The 27,219-nt window shown below is 29.6% G+C and overlaps 1 protein-coding gene and 2 non-coding genes across 4 annotated transcripts; all 3 read right to left on the bottom strand.

The window, feature by feature from the left end:
- Positions 1 to 16,563: 16,563 nt before the first annotated feature.
- On the bottom strand, positions 16,564 to 19,268 carry LOC109600684 (cathepsin B-like). Of its 2 annotated transcripts, none has more exons than XM_020016859.2 (5): positions 19,116 to 19,268; positions 17,440 to 17,781; positions 17,183 to 17,377; positions 16,895 to 17,114; positions 16,564 to 16,833 (listed from the first exon to the last, which is right to left on the bottom strand). In XM_020016859.2, exons 2-5 carry the CDS (start codon positions 17,767 to 17,769, stop codon positions 16,628 to 16,630), a joined length of 951 nt encoding a protein of 316 aa, XP_019872418.1. In that variant the 5' UTR covers positions 17,770 to 17,781; positions 19,116 to 19,268; the 3' UTR covers positions 16,564 to 16,627. The 2 variants fall into 2 exon arrangements, with proteins under 2 accessions (XP_019872418.1, XP_049821134.1); XM_049965177.1 differs by having other exon boundaries at positions 17,440 to 17,778; positions 19,116 to 19,265.
- On the bottom strand, positions 17,873 to 17,944 carry Trnaq-cug (transfer RNA glutamine (anticodon CUG)). Its single transcript has one exon. It is a non-coding gene; the product is annotated as a tRNA-Gln (tRNA).
- Positions 18,759 to 18,830, bottom strand: Trnaq-uug (transfer RNA glutamine (anticodon UUG)). Its single transcript has one exon. It is a non-coding gene; the product is annotated as a tRNA-Gln (tRNA).
- Positions 19,269 to 27,219: the final 7,951 nt, after the last annotated feature.

Genomic DNA, 27,219 nt, shown 5'->3' with positions numbered 1-27,219 from the left:
TTTACTAAAATTTATTCTGATTAGTGCTTTACAGTTTACGCATTTTAGAATTTATTAAGTAAAGCAAACTAATATCAAAGTAATTATAAAGTTCTAGGAACTTTATATTTCACGTATATGTTTAGAATTGCTAAGAAACTTCGAACAGAAATTAACCAACTGCAAACGTTACTAGTGTATATTTGAAATTAAGATAAATAACACTAGATTAATATTCATTTAGTCACATTATTTTTTAATTAAAACAAAGATGTGTACAAAGTTGAATGCTTTTTTTATGGGCAATCAAAATTTCAGTATCCTGAGAACACACGTAATAGGAATGAAAGGAAATATATATAATTGGTCTCAATCGTTCATTGTGATCATGCCATTACGATAGACGGTAATTAGATGCTCTGCTCCATTGGTGTTTTTATCACTGAATTAAATAAATCACCGCATGTCAACCGAGGCAACGGCATGTAATTACCGAGAGGTAGGCATACAGCGATAAAGTCGCCAACAAACACGGCGACTCATATTAAAATAGTTTATTGAAATTATAGCGTCTCATGCCATAAACAGAAGAAGTCCGACTGTGAGGAATTTAATCAACCGATTCAATTGACCATAAAAATTTACATAGATATAAAATTATCTGCTAACCACTTAATTAGGAGATAAAATGGTCTCTCTGCTGTGTACTTTTATATCATGTAGCTGGGATTAAAAATTAATAACTATTTATGGCGTAGATTATTATCGTTGTTTTATCGCACAAATTACAAGCGACATTACCAACAATCTCTATTTATGCGTATGGTTTATTAGCATATTAACTGCTGCAGGTTTCATTATATAGATGCATAGGTGTGGTTACTGAACGGTTTATTTATTTTAAAAACATTTTAAAGCTTTAATTTATATTTTCCTTTTCAATAACACAATTAAAATAGTAAGAGATTCGTTTCCATTCTTCAAGATTAATTATAATAACCACGCTCACACTATATTTTATCGGATGTAGTTTAAAATTTTTGCGCTAAAATTCCACTAATTAAAATGCAAAATTGTCCTAGAAGGAAATTAATTTTGTTTAAACCACTATAAATATCACAAACTAAGTCATAAGAAGATTTTATCGTTGCAGCTACCTTGATAATGTGTATTGCTGCGAATGCAAATGAGGCAGGAAAGAACTGAAATACCACATAATTGCTATAAATCCGAAGAATATATTACACACCAGTAAATACTAAATTCCAAGTTAATTATCTGTGTGAGTTAATTTGAAAATTTAAATGATGCTAACCAAAATAATTTATTGTATTTTGAATTGCTCCTAAGATTTAGAACTTAAATAAGAATATAAACGATTTAAAATGGTTTTAATAATCGCCATAAGAAATCTCATAAAATTTGTATATTTCATCCCATCTTAGCAAACTCTTTTTTCAATTATAAAACACTAAATATGTACTTATGGACAAGCCCCAAATCCAAAGCATACAGGGTATTTTTTAGGCTATACTACTGATGGTTTAAGCACCTTCTGAAATGGGTTTATACCAAATTTCATAAAGAAATATCCATATTCATAATTCTATAGAAAAGTAAAAAATCATATTCTATTTATGAATATACTTTTTTAATCAAGTGGTCTGTCGAATAAACTGTCAAAAACAGCACAAATTATCTTATTTTTCAAGTACATTGGAATATTATAGTATTAATGCGATACTTAAGTGTATTGCTGCACAAAAGTTTGGAAACCTTATGATATATTTGTTCAACATAGCAAAAAAAAAATAATTATAAAAAATAATATTAAATGAAGGCTCTGTATATTAAAATACAAAATAATAATAATAATAATAATAATAATAATAATAATAATAATAATAATAATACACGGTGTATACTGTTTATTTCGGTATTATAAACAATATTATAAGAAGTAGATAAAGATCTAGTTTTTTACTAAGACATATGTTTGGAAACCTCATAAATTTAATTTATTTTGTTACGCAACAAAATATGAATGTTTCTCTGTGTTTTTAGTTTATAATTCGAAAATTAAATAATTTAATAAGATTTCCAAACTTATGTCCAAATAAAAAAGTTTAATTTTGAATAAAATTCTATATTACTTTGTAATATCTTAGTAAAAGTAAATACAACTTATAGAAACCTTTTTATTAATCCCTTTAACAGGAGGGAGAAAAGTAATTTTACTTAAATCATTCATTGTTCAGTAACTATTCGATTAATAAACAATTCAATTTTAGGATTTCTAAATTTTGTCCAAGAGTGTATATTATAATTAGTATAGTACTATAATATTTCAATATTTAAAAAATATAAGATTTGTACTATTTTTGACAATTAATTAGGCAAACTACTTAGTTTAAAAAATAAATCCATAAAAATAATATGAGTTTTAATTTTTTCACAGAATTACCATTTTTTATGAAATTTGATATATAACCCTTTCAGGGGGTGTTTAATCCAACGCAGTAGTTTGCTTTTCTAGAATGATTTCTTCAATTTTCAAGCCTAAAATTATCCTGTATATTTTGGTTTTGGGTCAAATAATTACATCAATGAATTTGAAATGTAAAATCGACTTAAAAAAATGAAATGGTAGTTTTTTGTCTTTTGAAACAAACCCTCATCCACTAACCATCTTTTCAGTCTTTGAATCAATTTCAGCAAGTACCATTTTCTCTAGGATTACTTAATTTCACTTGACAACAAGATTGGATTGTTTTTTGGCATTTGTATCAACCAGTATTATCTTTTTGTAAATAATATTTGACCAGTCCTTCTAAATTAATACAGGAAACCATTGACTTATTTATTTATCCACTTTTTTGAAAGTAAAAACAAATTCATTTGAATAAAAAACACCATGTTTATCGAAAATTAGTGTTTATTAACATTTTTCTTATTGAATGAAGAAAATCTAATTTCACAATTAATATTAAAACGAAAAAACATTCTGAATATTCAGTGCTACAAAAAAAATCGACTGAAAACTGACTATTAATTAGTTAACCATTGTATTATTTTGGTCCAAAATTCACGCCCCGATAACCGTAAACAACGTGTGCCGATCCGCATAATGAGTCGAACCGGGGGATGGTACATTAAAAGACGGGATAATGTATTGCAAGTCACCGTTAATATCGCAACTATTGACAGGGCCGTCTGTACATCAGTAATTTGTAATCACTCATGCATGCCAATGTATCAGGTCTGTGAATGAAGGACCATATTTCACAGCAATCTGCGAAGTTTCAGGTTCAGATGCCCCCGGTCGATTTACGATCGACCGTTGTCCGTCCATCTAGTGGGCCGCGGAGCATAAATCACGACCACCTCCGAATGCAGCCGCCGCCGCCGCCGACGCTCCGTGCTGTACGTGTCATGTTCGACTATTAAGAATAATTAATAATTGCGGTGATAACAAATTTTAGCCCCTCACTCGTTGGTCGGTGTGCATAGTGATTTCCCCGAATTTTATTTTGTGAAGAGTCATAGTGTGTGATAAATTCATAACAAAAAAGATTATATTATGTTTTTCTTTATGTATTTTGTTAGAATGTCTTCAATGTCCGATGTCCCTTTACGAATCTGCAACAATAAAATGTAATTTTCTCATCCACAGAGAGAAATTAGACGAAATTGTTATATTCAACGGTTTATCGTACGTCTGAGTAAGCATCCTAGAAAGAGCTGCCAGGGAGTGTAATAAATGTGTAGTGGCAGACGTAGCATATTATTAGCATAAGAGTGTAGTGAAAAAGAAGCTAGAAAACTTTATCATAAAACATTTTCAACATACTTTAGGCGAAACGAAGCATCAACTTTGTGAAATGAGATGGAAGCGTTTAACTGATGAATTAAATGGTTACAGGTTGTTAAAAAAAATTGTCTGGAAACTTTAGAATTCATATAAGTATTAATTTGATTGTGTTAAAATTCTAAGTGATATTACTTTTTGACGAGACATTAATCACGAATAAATATGAATTTATATATTTTTTTTCTACCAACAAAAGCAAATTTACCTCAAGTATCCAATATGCGAACAACATTCTCTTTATAAAGAGACAATTAAACAATATGAAACTTTAAAGGCATAATTAAAGAGTCTATTAATTTTATATTGCCTTTAAATGGGTAAAAACTGATCAAAGTGAAATTAATCATCTAATCGTTTAATTTGCAAAGGTATTATTAATTATTAATAACTCTTAATAAGTGTGAGATGAGAGAGAGTCGCGGCTGGCTTCTTCTACCAAATTGTAAAGAAGCCGATCTAATTGAACTAATAAAGCATAAAGAATATGACCCAATAAGGTTCAATCAATATTTGCAACGAAATTAATTTCGTTGTAAAAGACTTAACGTTAAGTAGGACAAATAATTTCACGCTTACTTTGGTAAATTTAAAGGGAATTTCAGGGCGGCTTGGCATCACATCTCCAGGGAATAAATGTGCCAATCAAATTAGTTGCCAATAAGCCTCTGAATCTAGAATTACTTGTACGCGGCAGTTTATTTACCGGACCTCCCTTTGGAGCAATTCGACTTGCAAGAAAGTTTGTGAGTCTTTTAAGATTTGTGCAAATTGCTGGAATGCTATAAACGAAATATCATTTCGAAATTCGCTACGTTTTAATTAAATCCGTAATTAATGTTACTATTGAGACCTGAAGAATGTCGCAGTAAATTTGCATTTCGTTCTCTTAAACGCAAACGGCATATTTTAAAAATGTTATCTTTCCATTAATTATTGTAATTTACGGTCTTAAGTCAATAGAACGTGGAGGTGGAGTCTGTAGAGTCCATTATTTCTGGCTGTATCTTTCAAGGAGACAAATTGCCGGAGTATATTTTATTGGATTTCAAGAATTCGAAACTCCTCACTAATTTGTGTGATATAAAATTACTCTTTCAAAATAGTACTTTATACATTTATGTTATAATTACCATTATTATATTTAAATTATTTAATTTTAATATAAATGTCAAAATTATAAAACATAAAGATTTAATTATTATATAAAATAATCAAATAACGTGGAAAAATTTACACTAATATTATTTTATTTTTAACTACATTTCATATTTAAATTTTATATGAATGTAATGATGTTTATTTATTTATTTTTGAAATTTATTGTGTAAATGAAATAAATATGTATTCTATAATTTATTAAGTTAATTTTTTTAGCAACAACCATTGGTGATTGACTTTTACCTAAACCAATATTTTTATCATTATCGAGACAATAAAAACAATTTCACTTAACATCCCCCGTGCATTATTTAGTATGAATGGCGTTTGCCACGCATTGCGGTTTAAAAATAAAGCTTCCTTGGTACCCTATTAACGTTTGCAGTTTCTGGACGTTCCGTCGGGAATATACTATCCCAAAGGACAATATTGGAGCAGTACATGCGCATCCCAACTGGTCCGGAGGGAACGACCGTGATAGGAGTGATGAGCAGAACTCCACCACATACGATTACCAAAAAGGGATTTCACCCTATAGTTATGGGGAAGGCACAAATCAACACATTTTGGCCCTTTGTGGATTCGGTAGTTGGGGTGGATGCAGCAGAAGAATTGATAAGAAAGTCACATCCTAGGAAAGTTACTTATTTAGCCGAACCCCAGCGTAATATACGTGTAGGTGGTAGCTGGGAGCTGTTTGTGGAGTGGATAAATTGTTAATGATAGTTCCAATATAAGATTAACTCCGTGATAAAATTAGAGCAATACATATTAGGAAACAAGACTTAATTAATAATATGTTACTTTTATACTCGTACAACTAACACACACAAACAAAATAGAAAGTATTTTGTGGACCATTAAAATGAAAATCTTACATTATTTATAATTAATAGCACTCATACTGTTTTATTATCCAGGTCATTATTTTGATGTTCCTATAAAATATAGACCATTGAAACTTTTGGTAAAACATTGGAAAAGCAATTCGGGGATGTAGTTCAACACACAGTATATATACGGAGTTTCCTGACGCATAGCAATAAATTGTACTGCAATAAATTAAAGTTATAAAATCACATACCATTACATCTGTAGCTGAAAAACTTTACCCCCTATTTATGGGGCACACAGAGATCAACACATCCTTGCCCCTTACATAAACCCCAAAAAAGAACTGCAGGGAGAAAATGATGTATAAGCAAGCTGACAGCATACGAGGTATACTCGATAAGTTCAAATATTTCACGATACAAGTTCAATAATTCTTCCTCATTTGACAATTTATGAAAATAAAAACATATCCTGTTCCCCAACTAGAGTTACATTAATTAAGATTTTTAATCTAACATATTCTAATGCTTATTAAATATTCAATTAATTGGTAATTATTTAATATTAAATAAACACTTCATAGACGTTAAATGAAAATTCTTGTAACGTGAGGTGGAAAAATTTAAAATCAAATTCTGTGGCCAGTGCTAAGTGAAGGTGTAAAACTGGAGAACTTCTAGAATTCCCCACGTATAGTTTAAAAGCCAGTGCTGGGATAAAATGATGTATAGAGGAGAATTCAGTCGGTATGTTACCTTTTACAGTAGTTGGCTTTGACGTGAAAAAGAATGTAATAAAAGTAAGGCGAGGGGGATCCGGCGTAGAGGGTGGCCAGAGCTACACTTGATTGTTCTAGGTGTGTTAGCTGTAAGGCGATTTCTTGCCGTACTAAATAATGAAAATAAAGTTGGGGGAGTAGAAAGCCTATTTGTCAAGAATTTGTAATGACATGCGGGAATTCACTGTGTTGCGCTACGTCAGAAACAAATGAATAAAAGTACAGTCTGAATACGAAATTGCTTTTTAGATACTGAAAAAAAATTATATTTTTCAATGCTCCCACATACCTTCTTCCTAATAACTTATTTTTTACTTAAATATGTGATTCATCTTTTTATACAACGGGGAAATCTTCCTGTACTTATGTATAAAATGGAAATTTATCAATCTGTCGGTTTAAATGTTTTAAAGACGTTTTGAATGACCTAATTTTGTTTTTAATTAACTCCTTGTGTGTTTTATACGGGAATACTATTCCTTGTTGTGGTGACATTTATGAGGATATTTCAGTAAGCACGTTTTTGAAGGAATCTGAAGGAATTGCCTTGAATATAAATCACCAATTTACGAACACCCTTAACTCAATCCGACGTTCTTACTTCGATCAAAATGTAATTAGCAGATTGTATATTTTTCCTTTTCAATTGAATTTACTGATAGATTGAAACTTAGAACAAAGCAACGTTTAATTAGATTTTTATATTGGAAAATGCATCTAAATAACTATAACTTTGGAGGAGTTAAAGTAAACAATTTAAATTTACACATGCTGGCAAAAAAGGTTTTCCGGAATCATAGATAATCCTCTTTAATCTGGCCAAAAGTCTAGTCTCCTAAAAAGGCAACTTTGTTTAAGAGGATTACTCTTGATATATAACTTCCAATGCCCAAGTATACCGTAATCACCATGTAGACGTTTAATTTGAAAGAGCTTTTGCCTACAATGTAAAATTAAACCTCAGGAGAATTACGTTTTTATCTTCAAAGTTGCATTGAACGTTTCCTAGGATCCCAATTATATATATTTGTGGCGTAAGCAAAATTTCAACGGAAGTCAATTAAAATGGGGAGTATTTACATAAATTTAACATGTATTTTCAATGAATATTAAGTTTTAATTTTCCACTAAACTGATATATTTCCAATTTCATAAAACTCTCTTTTAATAAAATGAATGAAATCAAATTCAGTTTGTTCCATTAATAATTTTTAATAGAAATATAAAAAGGATGTTATAAAATTTACGTATAGTTCTTAAAATTTCATATTGAATAAGCTAAAAATGTTATCGAATCAATTTTTCATAATTCAATTAAGTCTACACACATCTAAAAGGTAATTTATTTGTTACCATACCTTTCTATTTTAAAAGCCATTAATTTTCTTTCAAGTGATGGATTAAATAGAATTTCAGACGAGAAAAACAATTTGAATTAAAAAAAAAACTATGATTGATTGATTACACGATATAGATTTATTTGTATTTTATAACAAATTTGTACAATTTTTTCTTAAAATATTCGAAAAATATGTACTGTGCTTTCTGATGATTATGTAAATCATTTAAATCCGTTCTTTTTAATATAAGGCGAAGTGTGATCACTGAACAGGAGAGACGCCATTCTTCAATTCTTCAAAGTGTCCTCCTTTACGTAACAAATCTCTTCATTTATTTCTTTCAATTTCCGTCGGTTCAGACCTTGTTCGTTTTTATATCTCCTCCTTTTCCTTGAAACTATTCAGAAATACGAAGACATTGTTTCATGGGAAACGCTTATTTGAGAAAAGTGGAGTAAATGCAAATGAGGATTCAATTTAAAGTTGGAGCCGGACGAATGTTACCGATAGCGAAGGACAAGATCCGGTCACTTACAGACCCACACTTAATCCAATCAGGATGATGCCTTCTCGAATCGAGAGTCCTGGCAAATATCATGGCTATTGTTTTGACTTTCGCAACGTGAACCTTACAGAATTTAACTTATTTGATTGTTGATTGGATTGCTGCTTGTTAAGTCAGATAGAAGTTTGTTTAAGGATTAAGTCCATTAAGAAATCAAATTTTGTTTGCTAATAATATAAAAAGTATGCGAATTTCTTTTTATATTAGAAAAAACTATTCCATCACACATGAATTTAACCAGTTAATGTTCTGACATTTCTCAGTAAATTAATGAATGAAGTTTAAACCACATACTTTTTTACTATGTCTTCATCATCCCCTGACCGATAATTGATGAAACATTATCGTTACTTTTTAGTAGGATCAAGAAGTGAAAGAGGACTTAACGAGAAAGGATATCAATCATAGATGTCCCGGGTTTGGATTAGGTTGATTGAATTATAACCATACCGGATGCCAAAGGATTTCGATCGACGTAATTTGCTTATATTGAGTGAACGTCACTTTGAAAGTAATGTAACATAAACTTAAGCAGCCATTTAAGTCTTAAATTTATTTAAAGGATCACGGTAAGTAGGAGAAACACCGCATTGTAATAGAAAATCACGGACCTGAAAATTTACAGCCAATAAATTATTATTGCATGTAAAATTCTTTACAAGCTTTAGTTTATAAAAATGTTTTTAAAATAAATAATTATATGCGAAAATTTGAAATTATTTATTGATATATTTTGGATGCAATACGTTACTTAAATCAATTTAAGATTTTTTTGGTTTGACATTGCAAAATTTGCAACGGGTAATTCATCATCTTCCAATAATAAATTGCCAACGATCTTATACAGCGTAAGTAAGTAACCTCGTAAGTATTTAAATAAAAAAAATTGACAGGCCTATGATGTATGGACTCGGTGTGCAGCAGACTTTCATCGCACATATTCCGATCATTGATAATAAGACTCATCAGCCCAGATTAATTTATTCAGTTACTTTTTTAACGTTTCTAATTTTAAAATTATTTTAATGTTGAGTTAATAAAACCCAAGCATTTTACAGCTTTAATTAAAGTTGATGACAAAGTTTTCAAAATATCAATCTGAAATGTAAGTTTGAATAACTCCATCATAACATTACACTCTTTAGTTTCGAGACGGCGCAGCTGCTACCCCAAAACGTAATAAAGATGGACATAAAAACAGAAAAACAAATTGCGTGTGCCTTTCTGCTGTGGCTAGTCTCATCAAAATTGCACAAACAGACTTTTACTACTTTTCAGGGACGGATCTCGCTTCCCGAACGCCTCCCCTGACAAAATGCCTGGGAATTTTCAATTTTGAATGGGGATAATTAATTTTTGATAAGGCGTTTTGAATTGTCATAAAGATTTTGCGAATTTACTGCACTAAATCCACTTTCCATTCCTCAGGGGCATGGGATTTCCCTTGTTTTTACGCGTCCATAGAGTTTCCGGCCTTATTTTTATTCGATGTGATGACGTCCATTGGGCACGTTGACGATGTTTTAAATATGTACCTCGTTTTATCGTTCTTTGTTTTACAAAACGGAAGCTAAGTATAATAAAATCGCTGGCTTTGTAAAAAGATAATTTAGAGGTATGTTATCTATAAAATATCAGTTAAATTTTTTTATACGATGTACAAATTGTGTTAATAATTAATTAATAATATCTTGGGTCAGTTGAGATTACAATTTGTGGAACTAGCTAAAATTGAGCCTAAAAGAAAAATATAAGGAGGCAGTCCTCCTCGATATGTTTTCGGACGCAATTGCGAGAATGAAATATGTTTAATATGTGGGCGATATGGTTCAACCAACTACGCTTTTAAACTTGTCGACCATACCACTTGCCATATACTCGGATATTTTATTAAAACAATAGCCAACATTTGACGGCGGCCAGACTGAAGTAATGTTCATGATATTTATTAAAAAAAAAAAGCAAAGTTAAACTCAAAGATGTTGCGTCGCTCACATTGCAAATGATATATTAGTTATTTCGGTCTCTCGAATGGGGGAATTTTATTAAAGGATTTAGGGATTTGGCTTTTTTGAATTAATGGAACAAATCTATCACATCTGCGCCAGGAGGATGTTTAATTTCGTACAAGGGCGAAACGGAATTGTATTGAAATTGTATCTTTTTAATTTTCGCAAATTCCCCGGGCAAAAAAGTAATTCTGTCTGTGTAATCCGTCTAATTTAAACTAGAATGATTATCAGGAGGATGGGATGTATTATCGGGAATGATGATTATAAATTTGTGACGTGGAACGAAATAAAAGGAAATGCTATTACAAATTTAAATAAGAAATGTTATTTTAAATATATTTGCATGGATTGTAATTACTATATTTGTTGTTCAATTGTTCATTTTGAATATGATAAGTATATTTAATTATTTGTAAAATTAAAATTCTAAAATTAAATTTCTAAATAACACAATTATATAATTTAAAATTATGTACGCCATTTGTAGCCACATTTATATAAAAATTTATATTTTGATTTATGATCAAATAAATTACATTTACATTTACAATTACATATGAATGCGTGAACTTTGTAATTAAAATGTATAAAGGAGGAACGAATAAAATACTTTTATTACTTTAAATTTAATATTAAATATTTAATTTTTTATTAAACCTTTTATTATTTACAGTTTTCCATTAAACTCACATTTCACAATTTAATGTTGAATTAAATTAGTTCAAGCAAATCTTGAATCTTTGAAATTTCTTAATACCGTTGCGACCCTTCCAGTCAGTAATCCCTGATAATTTCATTTTGTAGCAATTATTTCGGGCATCAGCTGGTACAAGATTATGGCGATCTACAGTTTATCTACGATATCATTTCGGACCTGAAATTCAATCCATATGGTGCTGCGGGGTCTGTCATTATTCTTCCTGAGATTAGATCGCAATGACTTCCCTATTAGTTTAGTCAAAATTTCACTTCAAATGTTGATTTTCTGGCATTCAAGTTTTATGATAAATTTTAATTGATTTTCGATAATTTGTTGAAACAATTTAGACCGACTCCTGGTCGCTGCTTGTTTACATTTAAATAATTAATTAAGTAACATTTTACATAATTAATGCTATTGTTTTAACTAATTAATTGCTTTAAATGTAATATAGTAAACGATCAAAACCGATTACCTTTCAGTAATACTACCATCAATTAGTAATTAAGCAATTCCTACTCTTCAAGTTTAAGAGTATCACATATAAATTTTTAAAAATGGAACAATTAAAGGCTTCAAGTAATTTTTACATTTGATTAATTAATTAGTAAGTAGGCGCAGAATTAGGACATCGTGAAACGTGAAAATTGTGACAAAAATATCGCTCCCTCTGATTTCCCTTGTCGCCACTAAAATTCACTATCTCATATAAACACCACGTATTTGTTTAGCTTAGTTTTGGGGGAAGATTATTATGTAAGAGCACTAGAAAAACTGACAAAGCATCCTTTGTTAATAAAGAGGATGTCCTTCATAAAAGAATATTGTTCGAAAACAAGTCCTCAATAAAAACGCTGTGTAAATATTTTCCAATTTTCGGTAAAAGAACTCCCAGTGAATATGACTTGCAATAGGACAGGAATAAACAAAATAAAAACGTTATTTGTTTGTGCGTACGACCCCACCAACTGCACGAATGGTTCGAATAAACATGTCTGCACAGCGTTTCAAAAGGCTGGGGGGGTACAAACTGCACGAGCACCCTCCATCCATTGGAAGCTTTTATTTTATTTGGAAATGAATAAATTTATAAATATCGCGACAGAAGTGCAATCGTCAGTACGGAACATAAAGTTTTAGTATGCTCGTACATCAGCACATTATTATGTGGATGTTTTTTCACTGAAAGCATTTGTACTGTACAGATTTTTAATTTACATGGTTGTATATTTAGATTTCCGCACGTATGGTTTGCTTTGGTAATTTTTATATGTAACATTTTTCTTTATGATTTTATAAAAATATATTAAAAATATCAATTTCAAGTAGTACAGCTCATATGTTTAATATATTTTAATAAGTTACTATAATAATGTCTTTTATTGAATGTACATTGTCGCTCATATGTGTAGCAAATTTAAAAATCTTGCATTTGTCTTGATAAAAGTGTACATTTAAATATTCTTATTGTCCGTTCAAAACCTTTTTTTCATTGATTTCAGTAGCTTTTCAATATAATCGTTCGATTTTTCTTTCCACTTATTTTAAACTTTAAATTTGACGATCTTTTTGCATGGATTTTCCGATCAATATCAAAAAGATTTTCAATTGGATTGAAGACTGGGTTTTATATTGGCCAAGATATTACACGTATTTCTTGAGAAGTGAATCATTATTTAACTAACTTCATTCTCATAGTACTGGAAGGTCAACCTCGTCTTCGGCAAATGGAAGCGTATGATTTACCAGAATGTCATGATAAATGAAACGATGCATTATCCCATCTATCTTAACCAGGGAGCCCATGCCAAACCCAGAAAAACATATGCCTTAACCTTTCATTAATTAGTCTTTTCACTCATGAAATGTCAACAGATTTAAATAATTGGAACCGACTTTCATCGAAAAACAAAATTGTTTTTCATTGCTCATCTATCCAGCTCACATGTCTTTTTGCCGCAATGAAGGGCTACTAGAGAGACACCATAGAGCAGCTTCTTTTCGTTTTTTTGATTTATGGGGGATGCGCTGATAAAAGGGTCGCGAACAGCAAGCATTTTTATTTTCCTGCCTACGGCTCTGTTAGTCTTACGTTTTCTACCACTTTTGGGAACTCCTTCCAGCGTATTCCTTCTGTTTGGAAATTGGAAATCGTCCTCGAATTGATCGATTTGTTTAAATTTAAATCGAATTTTACTCTGATTTTCACCATTCCGGAACTTTTGTACAATTTGTAGTTTAATTTGTATCGATAAATGGACATCTCTAGGTATTTTTAGCTTTAAGGAACGATCACGGACACAGAAATAAAATTTAAAACCAATTGTATTGAATATACGGTTTGGTTGCTTTACTTATGAACCCTGTTCGAAATAAAAAGTTATATAAAAAATATGTCTAACGTAGGATAATTCGAACCATGTTTTGCCACATCAAAAATTGAAATATAGAAAAATCTAAACATTTTTCTAGAGACAACTAATTCTAGTAGTTTATCGGCTTTGTAATGGTGAAAACTGTCAAAAGGGCGTTGTAAAAAATTTTAACCTATACCAAAAACACGAACAGACAATCTCAATAAGTGACTTTAAAATTTTTGTCTAACGTTTTTATTCAACAGTGACCGGCAAGCAAAGCACTATAAACGCATTACACGGAAACCCTTTAAATCTGTACAATGGATGAAATAAATCGGGACCGGTCTGGCAATATTTTACGACATTACACTAATCCTATTTTCAGTTTCAATAACTTTCCTGCGTGTGATAACAATCCACGTACGGCCGCAACAAAAATTTTTGGTCAAACACCTAGTTTTATTTTTACAATTTTACTATTAATAATACATGAGTAAATATGAATTGAATTTGCGGTAGGTCAAAAAATTGAGTTAGTAATCCGTCCTACCAATTAAACTTGAATGAAGGTCAATCCTTGAATCTTGGATGTTAGATTGATTGACTAGTTGTGTTTTCTGGAGCCGGAAGACTGACCACTAATGTTAGAAATTACATCCAAGCTTCTGAACTAAATGGAAATCGTTTATAGATGACTGAAAATTGTCTTGATATGGGTCTGATTTGCTTAAGCCCGAACAATGGAGACCCTTTCCTTTGATACCGACACGACTGATGGGGTATTTGCTCTAATGAAATTATTGAGATAACACGGACAAAGGTCAGTTAATTACAGATCCATTATAATGTACTGCAGAAAGGTTGGTTACTGATATAAACTGTTCAGGTGAAAATAGGTTGAAATTTTAGCCAGATAGTGTTCTCATCTCATTAGTTAGCCTTTGGTCAAAATTAAAGTGGTTATCCAGCACGACACGGATTTACTGATACTAAAACACTATATTAAGAATAAAAGTACCTTATTTCATGTAAGGATGTATTATGTAACACTCTACTTTGTATATTTTTGATTTGTTTACAAAAATGCATTTTCATATTTATAAGTTTTATGAGCGAGGAATAGTAAATTTTCGTATTTGCAAGTAAAATTGCACATCAGTTTTGTTACTTGTGATTACAGAATATGAATGAGTCTCAGAATATTATTTTTAAAACTTTCTATTTGTGCATTAAGCAAGTAATAAAAGTAAGTGATCCTATGTAACATTAATGTTTCCTATGCAGTGTCCTCTGATTAAATATGAATGACTTGCAGGCGCTATAAAGTGGATATATTGTAGGATTTTAAAGGAAAACTACTATGTAAACTTTTACTCAGCTTAAAATTTACTCTAGAAATTTTTCATGGTTCAGCAGAAATTAGTTTTTGAAATACATATTTAATTTAATTTTTTAAAACTTCACAGAGCCATTTATTTTTAATTTTGTTTACAATTAAAACATTTAAACAGAGTAATAATAAATGTTATCGAATACAATAGGTATATAAAATTCAACTTGTTTGTTAAAAAAATATTTTTGCATGTTCAACTTAATACTTGATTTATAAAAAGATAATCTCATAAAATAAAACGCTGCCTCATCAGTATGCCCGTGTTCAAGAAAAATAAAACATTCGGACCGTTTAATCCCAAACTAAATAATCCCTATGTGATTTTTATTGAATTTCAATTCAGCGAGATTCAATTTATCCACAGATCGAAACATCGCTAAAGCTTACTAATTTTATGAACTCAGAAATTCACTTTATAAATTCTATGCACATTTTGGATTTACATACATTACTTGTTTCTCCGTGTATGACTGGCCCTTCCGATGTTTAAATTTGCTCATGCATTTATGCAGCGACGGTGACTCATTGAATCTCCCTGAAAAATTTTAAAGCCCTTGAATTTATTATTTATGTATAAAAGCCAATCGATACGACAAGGTCTTTGTTTAAAATTTGTTTTGTTTTGAATTGGGTTACTGAATTTCTAAGTAGACTACGAAATTTGTTTTATTTTATTAGTTAAATTAAATATTTTCTGGAATAATTTAGCCGAACCGTATCCAACAATGTAATTCCTGAAACGGCGAGTACGTAAAAATAAAGGGTAGAATGTGACAATTTGGCACAGCGATGAGACTCATCAATCAATTAGTTGTGTCTTCCGACACGTAAAAATAGCGCGGCCACGGAAGGAAAAATTACTTTTCCAAACGTTTCGTGGCTAAATTTCCGTTGAATAAGAAGTCTATCCTATTATGTGTGTCATTTATGACTGCCATTTATTCAAATAGAGTTTACGACGCCTTAATAAAAGTTGAAAAACTATAAATTTGATTGCTGTGTGAGTGGAAATCATTTATTACAATTGTGTTTTCCATGACAATAAAAAATATTCATAAAATTCAAAATCGTTTGTTTGATCTAAGACGAATTCGTTTATTGTTTGTCCTTTTGTCAGTTCATTGTATTTGTTACGAATTGACACATTTTCTTTGAAATCTCAAAATCAAATACTTCTTAACGAACTCGCTTGTATTTCAAGGAGTGAATTTTAAGCGAGAAGAAATTTAAGAGTCACAAATAAAATAGCAAACTTTAATAATAAAAAGGCTCCTTTGTCGTTGTAATGAGCAAAAGCTCTCATATTGGTTGGTAGCTTCCAGCTTTAGAATTTCTGTTCCATCTATAAAGGCAATTCCTATTATTTTGTTTCAATATTTCTCCATCAGCATTCTCATACTCTTGAATAATATGAATGTTTTTATAATTTTAGCTGAAATGTATTTTATTTACATTTGATTTTCATTTTTAATATTTTATAATTTTATAAATCGTCAAACCAACATGGGTTATTGATTCACGAAATCAGTTTTGCCGGCAAATATTTTGAATTTTGTAAAATGTAATAAATTTCGACTTTTCATGCTCTTCTATTTATTTAACAGGTCTAACACCAAATTATAATAAAAAATAAAGAAGAATTAGGTTCGCGGATTGGCAGCACATGGTCTGGATTCAATATTGCATTCATTTGTGCCACGTTTTATTTTGAAGAAACCTCCATCACCCCATCTTTCTCCCCAAGAGTTTGCGATCAGCCAATATTTAACACCATTTTCAGTTCCGTATCCTATTATCTTGACTGCGTGCCTTCCTACAAGTTTACCTGCAGTGTGTGTATAAACTCCTAAAATCATATAATGTTATTTATTTGACTTGAATAAATTATATATAACGACGATATTTACCCCTTTTATATTGAAAAAAGTCTTCATAAACATCAAAACCAACTACAATTGGGCCTTTCTTGACCAATTCATTCTTCATATCCTCTTCATTGGCATTAACATAATAGGCTTCTACTCCGTATTTAAGGTCATTCGTCCAGGACGGTGAATAACCAGGGACACAACGTTGAATGCATTTTGGTGTGACACCGGTTGAACCGGCAGTGTATGGTCGACACCCCTGGAAGTAAGAACATCAGATATTAATATACTATTCTTATATCAAAAGTAGGAAAACGCAGTACGAACATGATTGGATCCTTCGTCTCCACCAGATGGAATCCCATTTGATACCCAGTATTTGAAAGCTTGAATAATGTAACCACCATTACATCCAAATCCACAATTAGAACAACAGGAGACTAACTCTTCTGGAGAATATATAAATTGTTCATTTTTTGAAATACAATGCCTATCACTCATTACTTCGGCAACAGCAAAAGCCTAAAATGGATTATATTTTTTAAAAAATTAAATATTACTTTAATTTCATAAGTGATTGTTACCCAACAAGAACCACATCGTCCCTGGTCTCTGATCTGTTTGATCGTTTTACATTTTGGCCAAGCAGAACTAGCATCGAATGAGTTTGGAACATTGTCCCTGTTGTTGTATCTAACGAGGGGAACCTCAAAGTTGGGATCGTTGTTGTATCCTTTGAGAGAAGCCAACTTTTTTAAAAAAGACAAGGGAGTATCTGGAGGGAAGTTTGTTCCAGCTTCCCACAGAGAAGTGTTCGAGTTGATGACATGGATTAAATCATTGGGTAAAATTTCCGACTCGATGTCAGATGCGAAGGCAGACGCCAACATTAGCAATGCAATAAGCATAAACATAGCTGAGTGCTTCTGAAATTAAAATATTTATAATAATAAATAAGTTTATTGCAGCTAATGTGTAAAAATAATACAACAATTAAAATATTGACGTTGAAAAAGTAGGTCCCACCGAGATTTGAACTCGGATCGCTGGATTCAGAGTCCAGAGTGCTAACCATTACACCATGGGACCTTGTTTCAAAATTTTGATATTGTGGTATTTATTCTGTAGAAGTATAAATGATTTATAGTTTTCATTGTTACAGTAAATATCATGTTTTTTAACTATGCTATAACACAAATATTATAGTAATAAACAAAACACATTTAAAGTTAAATTAATACAGCCGGGTCACAAAAAATATTATTTTATTATTATTTATGGATTTTTTGAACATACAATAGACGACATAATTATAGCAACTTTTTATTTTATAGTCTTTCTCTCTGTGAATTTATATCTCTTAATTATAAGCGAACCTTTGCTTATCGTTATCATTTGCCGAAGTGAAACTGTAAGGAAAATTATAATTCAGCATTCAGCGTGATGGAGTATTACATACAAAAATGATAATTTAATTACTCTAGAAATGTAAATGCAATAATTAAATGTTGAAAAACCATATTTAAAATTGAAAGTTGTTAATAATTATTATTGTATGCGAAAAAGGCAAGGAACAGAGAAATCAAAGCTTGCAGAACCTTTCTAAATAAAGTTTGTCCAGAATATATATAATAACCAGTAAATTACTCAAACTATACGTAATAAAAAATAACAAAATTGAATATTAACTTGAATAATAAATCAAGAAAAAATAATGTAATGAGTGAGTTTTTTGAATGAAATGGAACCATATGGGAGAAATGGTAAATTTTTCATATTAGGCATTATTATTTCATGTTACTTTAAGAATAATATATCACCCGCTATTATCATATGGTCCAGTTTGCTTCAGTGCAGACTCTGCTATAGTAAAACAAACAAAATTAATCGATAAAGAAAAATTAGGTTCCACCGAGATTTGAACTCGGATCGCTGGATTCAAAGTCCAGAGTGCTAACCATTACACCATGGAACCTGTACAAAAATATTTTCTTCCAAATAAAATAGTTTGCAAGTAGTATTTTTAAAATAATTTATTTTTTTATATATTTTACTAATTAAGAAAACTCACTCAATTTAATTTACTATTTTTATTGGAAAAGCTTTATAATAGTAATTTAAATTTTTTTCTTAATTTTATTAATTTTTAATGATTTTATTTAAAAAATTTATGTTACTAATTGTATAAATTTATTATTTCGTTAATAAAGTTTAATTCCATTGTAGTCAAAAGCAATTTTTATATTTCAATACTACTCACCCTGCGAATATTAAAGAATATTTCCGGCTTCACCTCAACTTTTACGATTTAATTAAAACAGTTAAATGAATAACCAGTTGTGTGAAACAATGAAAATTATTATGAAATTTAATTAAAAACAATACACAAACTATCTCCTTACATACAGATATTCAAAAAATATTGCGCAACTAATTTCCAGTTATACTCGCTTTTATAGTTATATTGTTAATTTTGCAACGCCATCTTGTTTTATCTGAGCGTTTTAATATCTCATTCTTTCGAATTTAAATTTTAATTAAAAGCCGTAAAACTTTATTATTTAAAATTTCCATTTTGTATAGAAAGAAAATTCAATTATGGTTATCGGAACTCCATGACTCCTGGCGGTTATTTCGATTTAATTGGCGGAACTGAATTTTTCGATGTTTATTCTACATCGTTTATCATTTATTGTGTCCACTATTAACATTTTAATAGCTGGCTTTTAATGCAATAATGCGGAGTCACTTTAAAATGGAACATCGTAAAAAGACTTTTTCATGTTTTTGTTTCTAAACAACAACAGAATGCTGTACGTGTTTTAAAATTTTGAATTATACAGTTAACAATAATATTAGTATCAAAGTTTAAAATGAAACAAATTATGTTTTAACAAAAATTCACAAAATATAGGAATTAGCAAGTCTAGAAACTATGTCACGGCGATTAGGATCTATTTCGTCTGATAAACAGTTGTTTCGAGCGAGCAACTCTGCAATTTTGTGCCCATTAAGGACAATAACATAGTCCCGAGGTCAAGCAGAGAAGTATCCCCTGTTTCGAACAATAATTCAACACTCAATGTATCCCATACCTTACAAACATATTTTGTTTTTTTTATTTATATTGTATATTTTATTTTACAACTTGAATAAAACTGTATGAGATGTATCTGTTGTAACAATAACAAAGTAATATTTTATTTAGAAGAAATTATATTTACAAATTGAATATTTGATTAAAATATTTATAATTTACAACTTGAATAAAACTGTATGAGATGTTTCTGTTTTAATAACAGCAAAGTGATATTTTATTTACAAGAAATATATAGTTATAAATTTAATATTTGTTTAAAATATTTATAATTTCATTGTTGTAAGAAAACTGATTAATTATTAACAGCGATATATTGGCTATTTCCACAAAATATTTTGTTTATCAATATACATAAAAACACAAATGCACAATCAATTTCTCATATGACCGTTTATTTTTATCTGTACAATTAAATAAAAACAAGCATTACTCTCACTATATGCATACAATCCAATTAACATTTTCTAAATACTTTATATTTTTTGAATTAAAATTTATAAATTCGCCACTTTAAAACTTTCAAAATGTTAATCATTAATTTCATCCTTTTACAATTAAAAAATGATTTTAAAAATCAAATATTCGGAAAACACTGAAACACAACAAATATAGGAAAAATCAAGTGAACACATTCACGTAATGCATGGAACTCACAAACAGAAAACCCACCCGTACAGTTACCATTCCCCGATACACATATCTGAAATGTGATTTTTTTAATTTGGCTAATGGACAGCCGATATCAGTCTGATTAAATATAGATGTACGATGGGGAAAATATATCTATGCCCGATTTTAATGTTCGACTGATGAACAGACATTAGCAGACTGAAGTAATTTATCATATTGCACCATCGGTTCGCTTTGATTTGTGCTCTTGTTTTTTCGTTTTTTCTTTTTGTCTTTGTAGTTTCCGTTCTATTATCTTAATAAGCTGAAAAGCGAATTTTTTTTTACTTTCATTTTTTTTGGTGCATTCCCATTTATTTATAAGTCGAAATGAATGAAAGTGCAGAGACGATTGTTAACAGGCGACGATTATAATGGATGAAAAGAGAAAAACTTTGTAAAAATATTCGTTTTTAATTAAACTTCACTGTGTGCTGTATGTAATGTATATTCATGACAATTATTAATTTTTTTTCTCACTACTTTCACTTCATTTTATTTAATATATATATTTATATTTTTTTAAGTTTTTCTGATCTAATTACTTTTTCAATTTAAAATAGAGCATAATAAAAATTCATTTGTCCAAAAAACAAGTAGTTTTTTAAGCATTTTTTTCCAAATTTTGTTCAATACTTATTTGATGGTTACAAGATGAGATAAATTTTTATTAAAATATTTTCAGTTTTAAGCAAATAATAAACAAAAGTCGTGTCGACAAAATTTAGTGAGGATACAGAATTGTAAGTAACTACCCAGTTATTCAAAAAACTTTAAGAGATAAGTTCAGCATATTGAAGTTTTTTATTAAACTGCCTGTAAAAAACAGTGCTCAAAACCTGTTTTATATTTTTATAAAATTTAGTATACAAATAGGTACCTATTGAAATCAGAAATGATTAAAATTTAAAGTCAATCGGAAAATGTAATGTCGGTTTTTTGGTTTCTTTACTTCACTTTATTTAGGCATCGCGAACAAACGTGTACTTATTTTGTTACAATTTTTTTATTCAGTAATTTATACTAAACTTTTAACATGTCTAGAGTAGGAAGAAGAAATAATTTTAGTCTAATAAGCGAGTTTGATAGAGATAGAATAGTTGGCCAGTATGAAGCAGGTATTTTGTTTCGAGAAATAAGGCGGCGTTTAAACAGAAATGTGAAGAGGAGAAGAAGAAGTAGTGCAAAGGCTTCCGGAAGACCCAGAGCTACCACTTAGATCTCTTAGATTATTGTCCCTAAGGGACAGGATGAGTTTAACATGGCATCGTCAATCGATCAATTTTTTGTTGATGGAAGTAATCCAATTGGTATTCGATCTGTTTACCTCCATATAAGGCCTGTTGGCTTACGGAATTACCGTTTTTTTCGGTCTTATCTCTAACAGTAAACCATAGTCGCCAATGTAGTGGCTGGTGTGTGGAACGTTAACAGAGGGATGATCATGTCTTAGTAAGGCGTGGAGGAAGACGTGATCCTCGCTTTGTTGTAAACAGGCATGTTCATAAGAAATATGATGAGTTTAATGGTATGGGATGATATTACTTATGGTACCAGATCACCTTTAGTTTTCATTAAAAGCACTATGACGTCTAAGCAATATATTGATGATGTTTTAGAACCTTATCTTCTTTCCTACATCAGAAGATACCTCGGACTAATTTTTCAGTAAGATCATGCCCCCCACATATTGCCAGGAATACATTAAATTTCTTAGAAGCTTCCCGTATTAATTTACAGCCTTGGCTATCAAAATCTCCAGACCTTTCCCCAATCGAACTTAGGATGAGGCGTCGGTTAACGAATTTAGAACGCTCCTTAATGAATTAAGACGTCAGTTTCAGGTCGCCTGGGATAAGATACCACAAAAAATATCAATGTCATTAGATCGATACCACGACGTGTCACGGAGTGTCTTAAATCAAAGGAGGGGTTCGACCCATTATTAAACTGTCTCTTTATGCTTTAAAATTTTTGTTTAATTTTTTAATCAATTATTTTGTAAATAATATGATAAATCAGTCTAGGTGTTGTGTTTTTTTGCAGGAATTATTTATGGTTTTAATCTCTGTTCATTGGATTTATATTTTAATATTAGTGAAATTAATTATATTTTGTTTTTGATAATTAAGAAAATTAAAAAATATTTTATTTTTTACAACATTCTATATATCTAGTAATTAAAACCTACATGTCCATTCAATTGGTGTTCCAATTTGAAATACATTTTTTAAATAAAAATCTAAACTAACATATAAATTTATCACATTTCAATTTTGACAAACTGATTTTTCATTAACAGTTTTTAATAACCCACTAAAGCTTAACAAAATTAAGTACCTATTTGTTTTTCAAATTGAAAAATCCAACGGTTGAACCTCGGAAATGCAGTGCTTTAAATAATTTCGCGCAGACAGAACAGCTGCTGAAAACGTGACAACTATCAAATTAACGCAATCAATATAATTGAAAAATACGAAATTTCATTCGGAAAACCAATCCCAGCAATAATTCTAACCACAATAACCGACAGAGACACGATCGCTGTTGGGAAATGTAATTTTAAACTACTAAAGTTAGAATTGCAGGGGAAATTAGTTTAACCGAGGTGTTATGTATTAACCATTTCACTGCAGAACTAATCAAAACCCACGCTATATGTATCCGCCTTCAAATACCCGAACCTGCTATTACTGAAGCTGTAAATGCGTTCAGTATTTCTGTAAATGAATAGGATGGTCACCTTTTTAAATAATTAAACATTTTAATATTTAAATGGATTAATGATCATTGTACAATTGGTTAATAAGCTATATCCTTGATCAGTTTGATCAATTTAATTGTTTTATAGATAGTGGCTTCATTTCTTCGTCGATACAGTTTCAGGACGGCCTGAAGTTGTTCATCTTAAATGCATTAGTTGTACCTACTTCATCATCAGTAGCTTCAAACTGATTTTTGAACTCAAAAATTTCTACCATTTTTTCTAATATTCTAATTGAATTTTTTCGTAATTCATTTCTATGAACAAAAAGCAATTATCTCCCATCACAATTATAAACTAGACATTTTAATGAACATTTTCAATATGTATACATAAACGTGTTTTTTATGGTACATCAATATTAATTTTTAATTTCAAAACACCCACTTTTGATAACGATAAATAACATTTTTGTTGTTCAAATGATAAAATTGCAAATTGAGAAACAAATACCAGCAAGTAATAGAGAAAACATTTTCTGATAGATCATATTTGTGTATACTGAATCACATACATTTGATGGAAGTTTAACCGTTCAAATATAGTAATTTATAAAACCTGCAGTCACTTGTTCAATACTGTGATTGATGGAACATGACTTATATCAGCTATTCCAATTCTCATATGGCCGATAGCAAATAACTACAACGCACATCAATTATTGTAATTAACTAATGGCGGCAACACTACGAGGCAACGCGTTGATGTCAATTGATCTTGATAAGCATTTAGCTGCACCAGATCCATTTGTTTTGAAAAAATAAACCTTCATGCTCAATGCAATGACATAAATATCGAGCTGGGACTTTAAAAAATATCTAATCGCATTTTTAATAAAGTAAACCAATTTCCACCAGTTGGCATTTTCAAAAAAATCTTTTTCTATTCACGAAACGAATTTTTTCTCCTAATAGTTACATGCAAATATATTAATTCTTTTAATAAAGAAAAATGGTGACATTCTACGTATGAATTTAAATTAATCTAGAGTAATAATTACATCTCCACAAATGCTCACATTTGTCAGTTGCATAAATTTGTGCCGCGACACACAAATATGCAAGTTTGTAATTAACTAAGATACTGTTTGTCATTCACAAATAATTGTTGTTATTCTAACTCGGAAGGAAATTATCACAGAAGTGTAGCTTAGTTAAATTTGGTATAATGTCAGTATATGCATGTGTATAACGTATAATGTCTTTTGCATACCATGTTTAATATTTGTAAGGGAAAAGGTAAAATAAAAAAATAAGATGTCAACGTGAATATGATGAAACTCGTAATATTATCATTTAAATAAAATATATGTGTTTAAATTTAAATGCAATTTAATCAATACAACAAATATTAATTGTCAATTAATTTATAACAATGCAAATTGAACAACTAAACCCTATTGTAATGTTTTATTTATTAGTAACATTGAGCTTTGTCAAAATAAATTTGAATTACATTTCTCTATTCCTTTGGGTCACTGGAATATATAATGATAATATACATAATAAAACCACTTTATTACAAAGTTTAACATGATTAAATATACATATGTTTATTAAATTATGTTCATTTTACAAAAATAAAATATTTTTTCTTTAATATTGTTGTAATTAAAATGGAACATTTAAACCCACTCTAATAATGTCTAAAATAACTCAATAAAATATTTATGATATACAGAAGAGATTATTTCTATAGTGACTTTTTAAAATGTTAAATATTTTAGACGTACAATAATATAATATAATGCTATTGTTGTTTCATACAGTATTACAAAAACTAACATATTTTTATTTTAAATTATTAAATCTGTGTTACTTAAATTAACATTAACAACAAGACTTCAAAAAGTTTATATTCCTTCAAGTTTCCTGAATAGCTGTGATAAATTCATTTAAATTTGTAATATATTTATATTATGTTATATAGAATGTGTTTGGAGTCGTTTTCATGTTGAAACACATTTACTAAAAGCATTATTTATTCAATATATGGAAGCAAATTGTTGTTCAATATATCCCTGTACATATATCAGTCTAAAGAGCCTACGTCAGAAAAATTGAAGCATCCTCATAGTATAATTGAACCGCCACCACGTCTCACTGTGGGTATGACAAGCTTTTGTATAGTTTTATTCCTTAAGGACATTTAACATAAGTAAAATTAAACTTGACCAGATTTAAATTCACAGAGAGCAATGAAAGACCGTTAGGTAAAAAGTTGCTACAATTTTACTCAGTGAAAAATAAAAAGTACATAATTTACGTAGCATTAGGTATTCCATATACTAAAATAATCGTTAATAAATAATTAGTTACATTAACCACAAAGAAAACACAATTATTTAATTAAATCGAATTAAATTGGATGGAATTCAGTAATCGATTAATCGGTTTTCTTTACCTCAAAGTGATAAATCCCCGAAAAAGACATTAAATTAACTGGTGACATAAATTGCTAGAAAACAACATCCGTTGTGTTAATCAATTGTGTTTGTCTTATTATAGACGTTTCCTGCTTTTTTATTGTTCAAGTAAAATCCGCATCGATTTTGCATTGTGTTTCCTCGTAAAACAGCAAACTCAATAATAGATAAAAGCAAAGACGTTGCTGTGACATAGCAAGACAATAACATTTTTAATGAAACAAATAGTACATCAAAAGAAAGAGGTTTGTAGTTTGGGACACGTTTTCAAGAATTTTCGCTACGAGTTTTGCTCTTTGCCGTTCGGCATTCGCCAGATAGATATATTTATAATGTGATTTTCAGGTATTACGTTTTAAACTAGAATAGAAGTTTTCTAAAACCGTACGTACGTAAACTCTAATAATATAGAATGGGAAATTGAAAAACTAATGAAATATAAATGTAATACAGAAAAATATAATTTTTAATGCATAGCGTTCAGTTTTAATTACGAAATTTTAAATTATTGAATCAAAATTTGTTGATACAAAACATAATTAACATGTGCTTTTAATATTCTAGAATTTTTTACGAGTAATTCATTATTTAATAGAAACTTTTAATATATTTTTAAAAAAATTTAAAAATAACCAAAACCCACAATATAAATTGAAACATCGAATATCTTGATAATAAATATTTTCAAGATAGAAAGAAATTGTTAATGAACTTCAACTTTTTAATCATTTCTTTAAATCCTCCTTAGTAAAAAGCTTCAGGTAATTTAATTGGCTGGAAAGAAAAAATATTTATTGAAAATTTTGCCTGAACAATCAAGTGAAACGAATTCATCCATTTCAGCTCATTATTTTATAAAACTCTTAAATTTATGTAAATAAATTCCCTTATAAATAAAATTTAAGCTTAATTGCAACTCAATTCAAACAGTCAGTTAATTATCCAAATCTATTTCTATATATATATATATATATATATATATATATATATATATATATATATATATATATATATATATAAATAATTTCGTTTACTCGAGATTCATGAACTTTTTATTTTATTAGGTGCTAGTCCAATTAATATTCCGATATGATTATTAGACGGAACAATATACCTCATTAGCTTATTCTAATCCTCATAACTATTGATGTTCTGTGCAATTACTTCAATTCAAATTGTATTAGTCGTAGATACATCTGTAATTAAATAAATCAATTGATTACGGCCAATTATAGTATGCAACCGCTGGTCCAAACTTTTTATAATTTCATTTGTTGTTTGTTGTTCGTTTCGTATTCGACGCGAGCTGAAATTAAAAAAATTTAACTTTAACGAATTGCAATTTCGAAAACAAAGTAACATAAACAGCACTCCTACTATGTAAAACTAACACAGGTTAATAATCA

The sequence above is a fragment of the Aethina tumida genome, chromosome 3 (genome assembly GCF_024364675.1).
Source record: "Aethina tumida isolate Nest 87 chromosome 3, icAetTumi1.1, whole genome shotgun sequence".
NCBI lineage: Eukaryota > Metazoa > Arthropoda > Insecta > Coleoptera > Nitidulidae > Aethina > Aethina tumida.
The sequence above is the reverse complement of the archived record's forward strand: the minus strand, read 5'-3'. Positions and strand labels throughout refer to the sequence as shown.

Coding starts and splice junctions, on each gene's coding strand:
- LOC109600684 (XM_020016859.2), bottom strand. CDS start 17,769: ATGTTTATGCTTATTGCATTGCTAATGTTGGCGTCTGCCTTCGCATCT. Junction 17,378..17,439: donor GACGATGTGGTTCTTGTTGG/GTAACAATCACT, acceptor AATCCATTTTAG/GCTTTTGCTGTTGCCGAAGT. Junction 16,834..16,894: donor CTTTTTTCAATATAAAAGGG/GTAAATATCGTC, acceptor ATATGATTTTAG/GAGTTTATACACACACTGCA.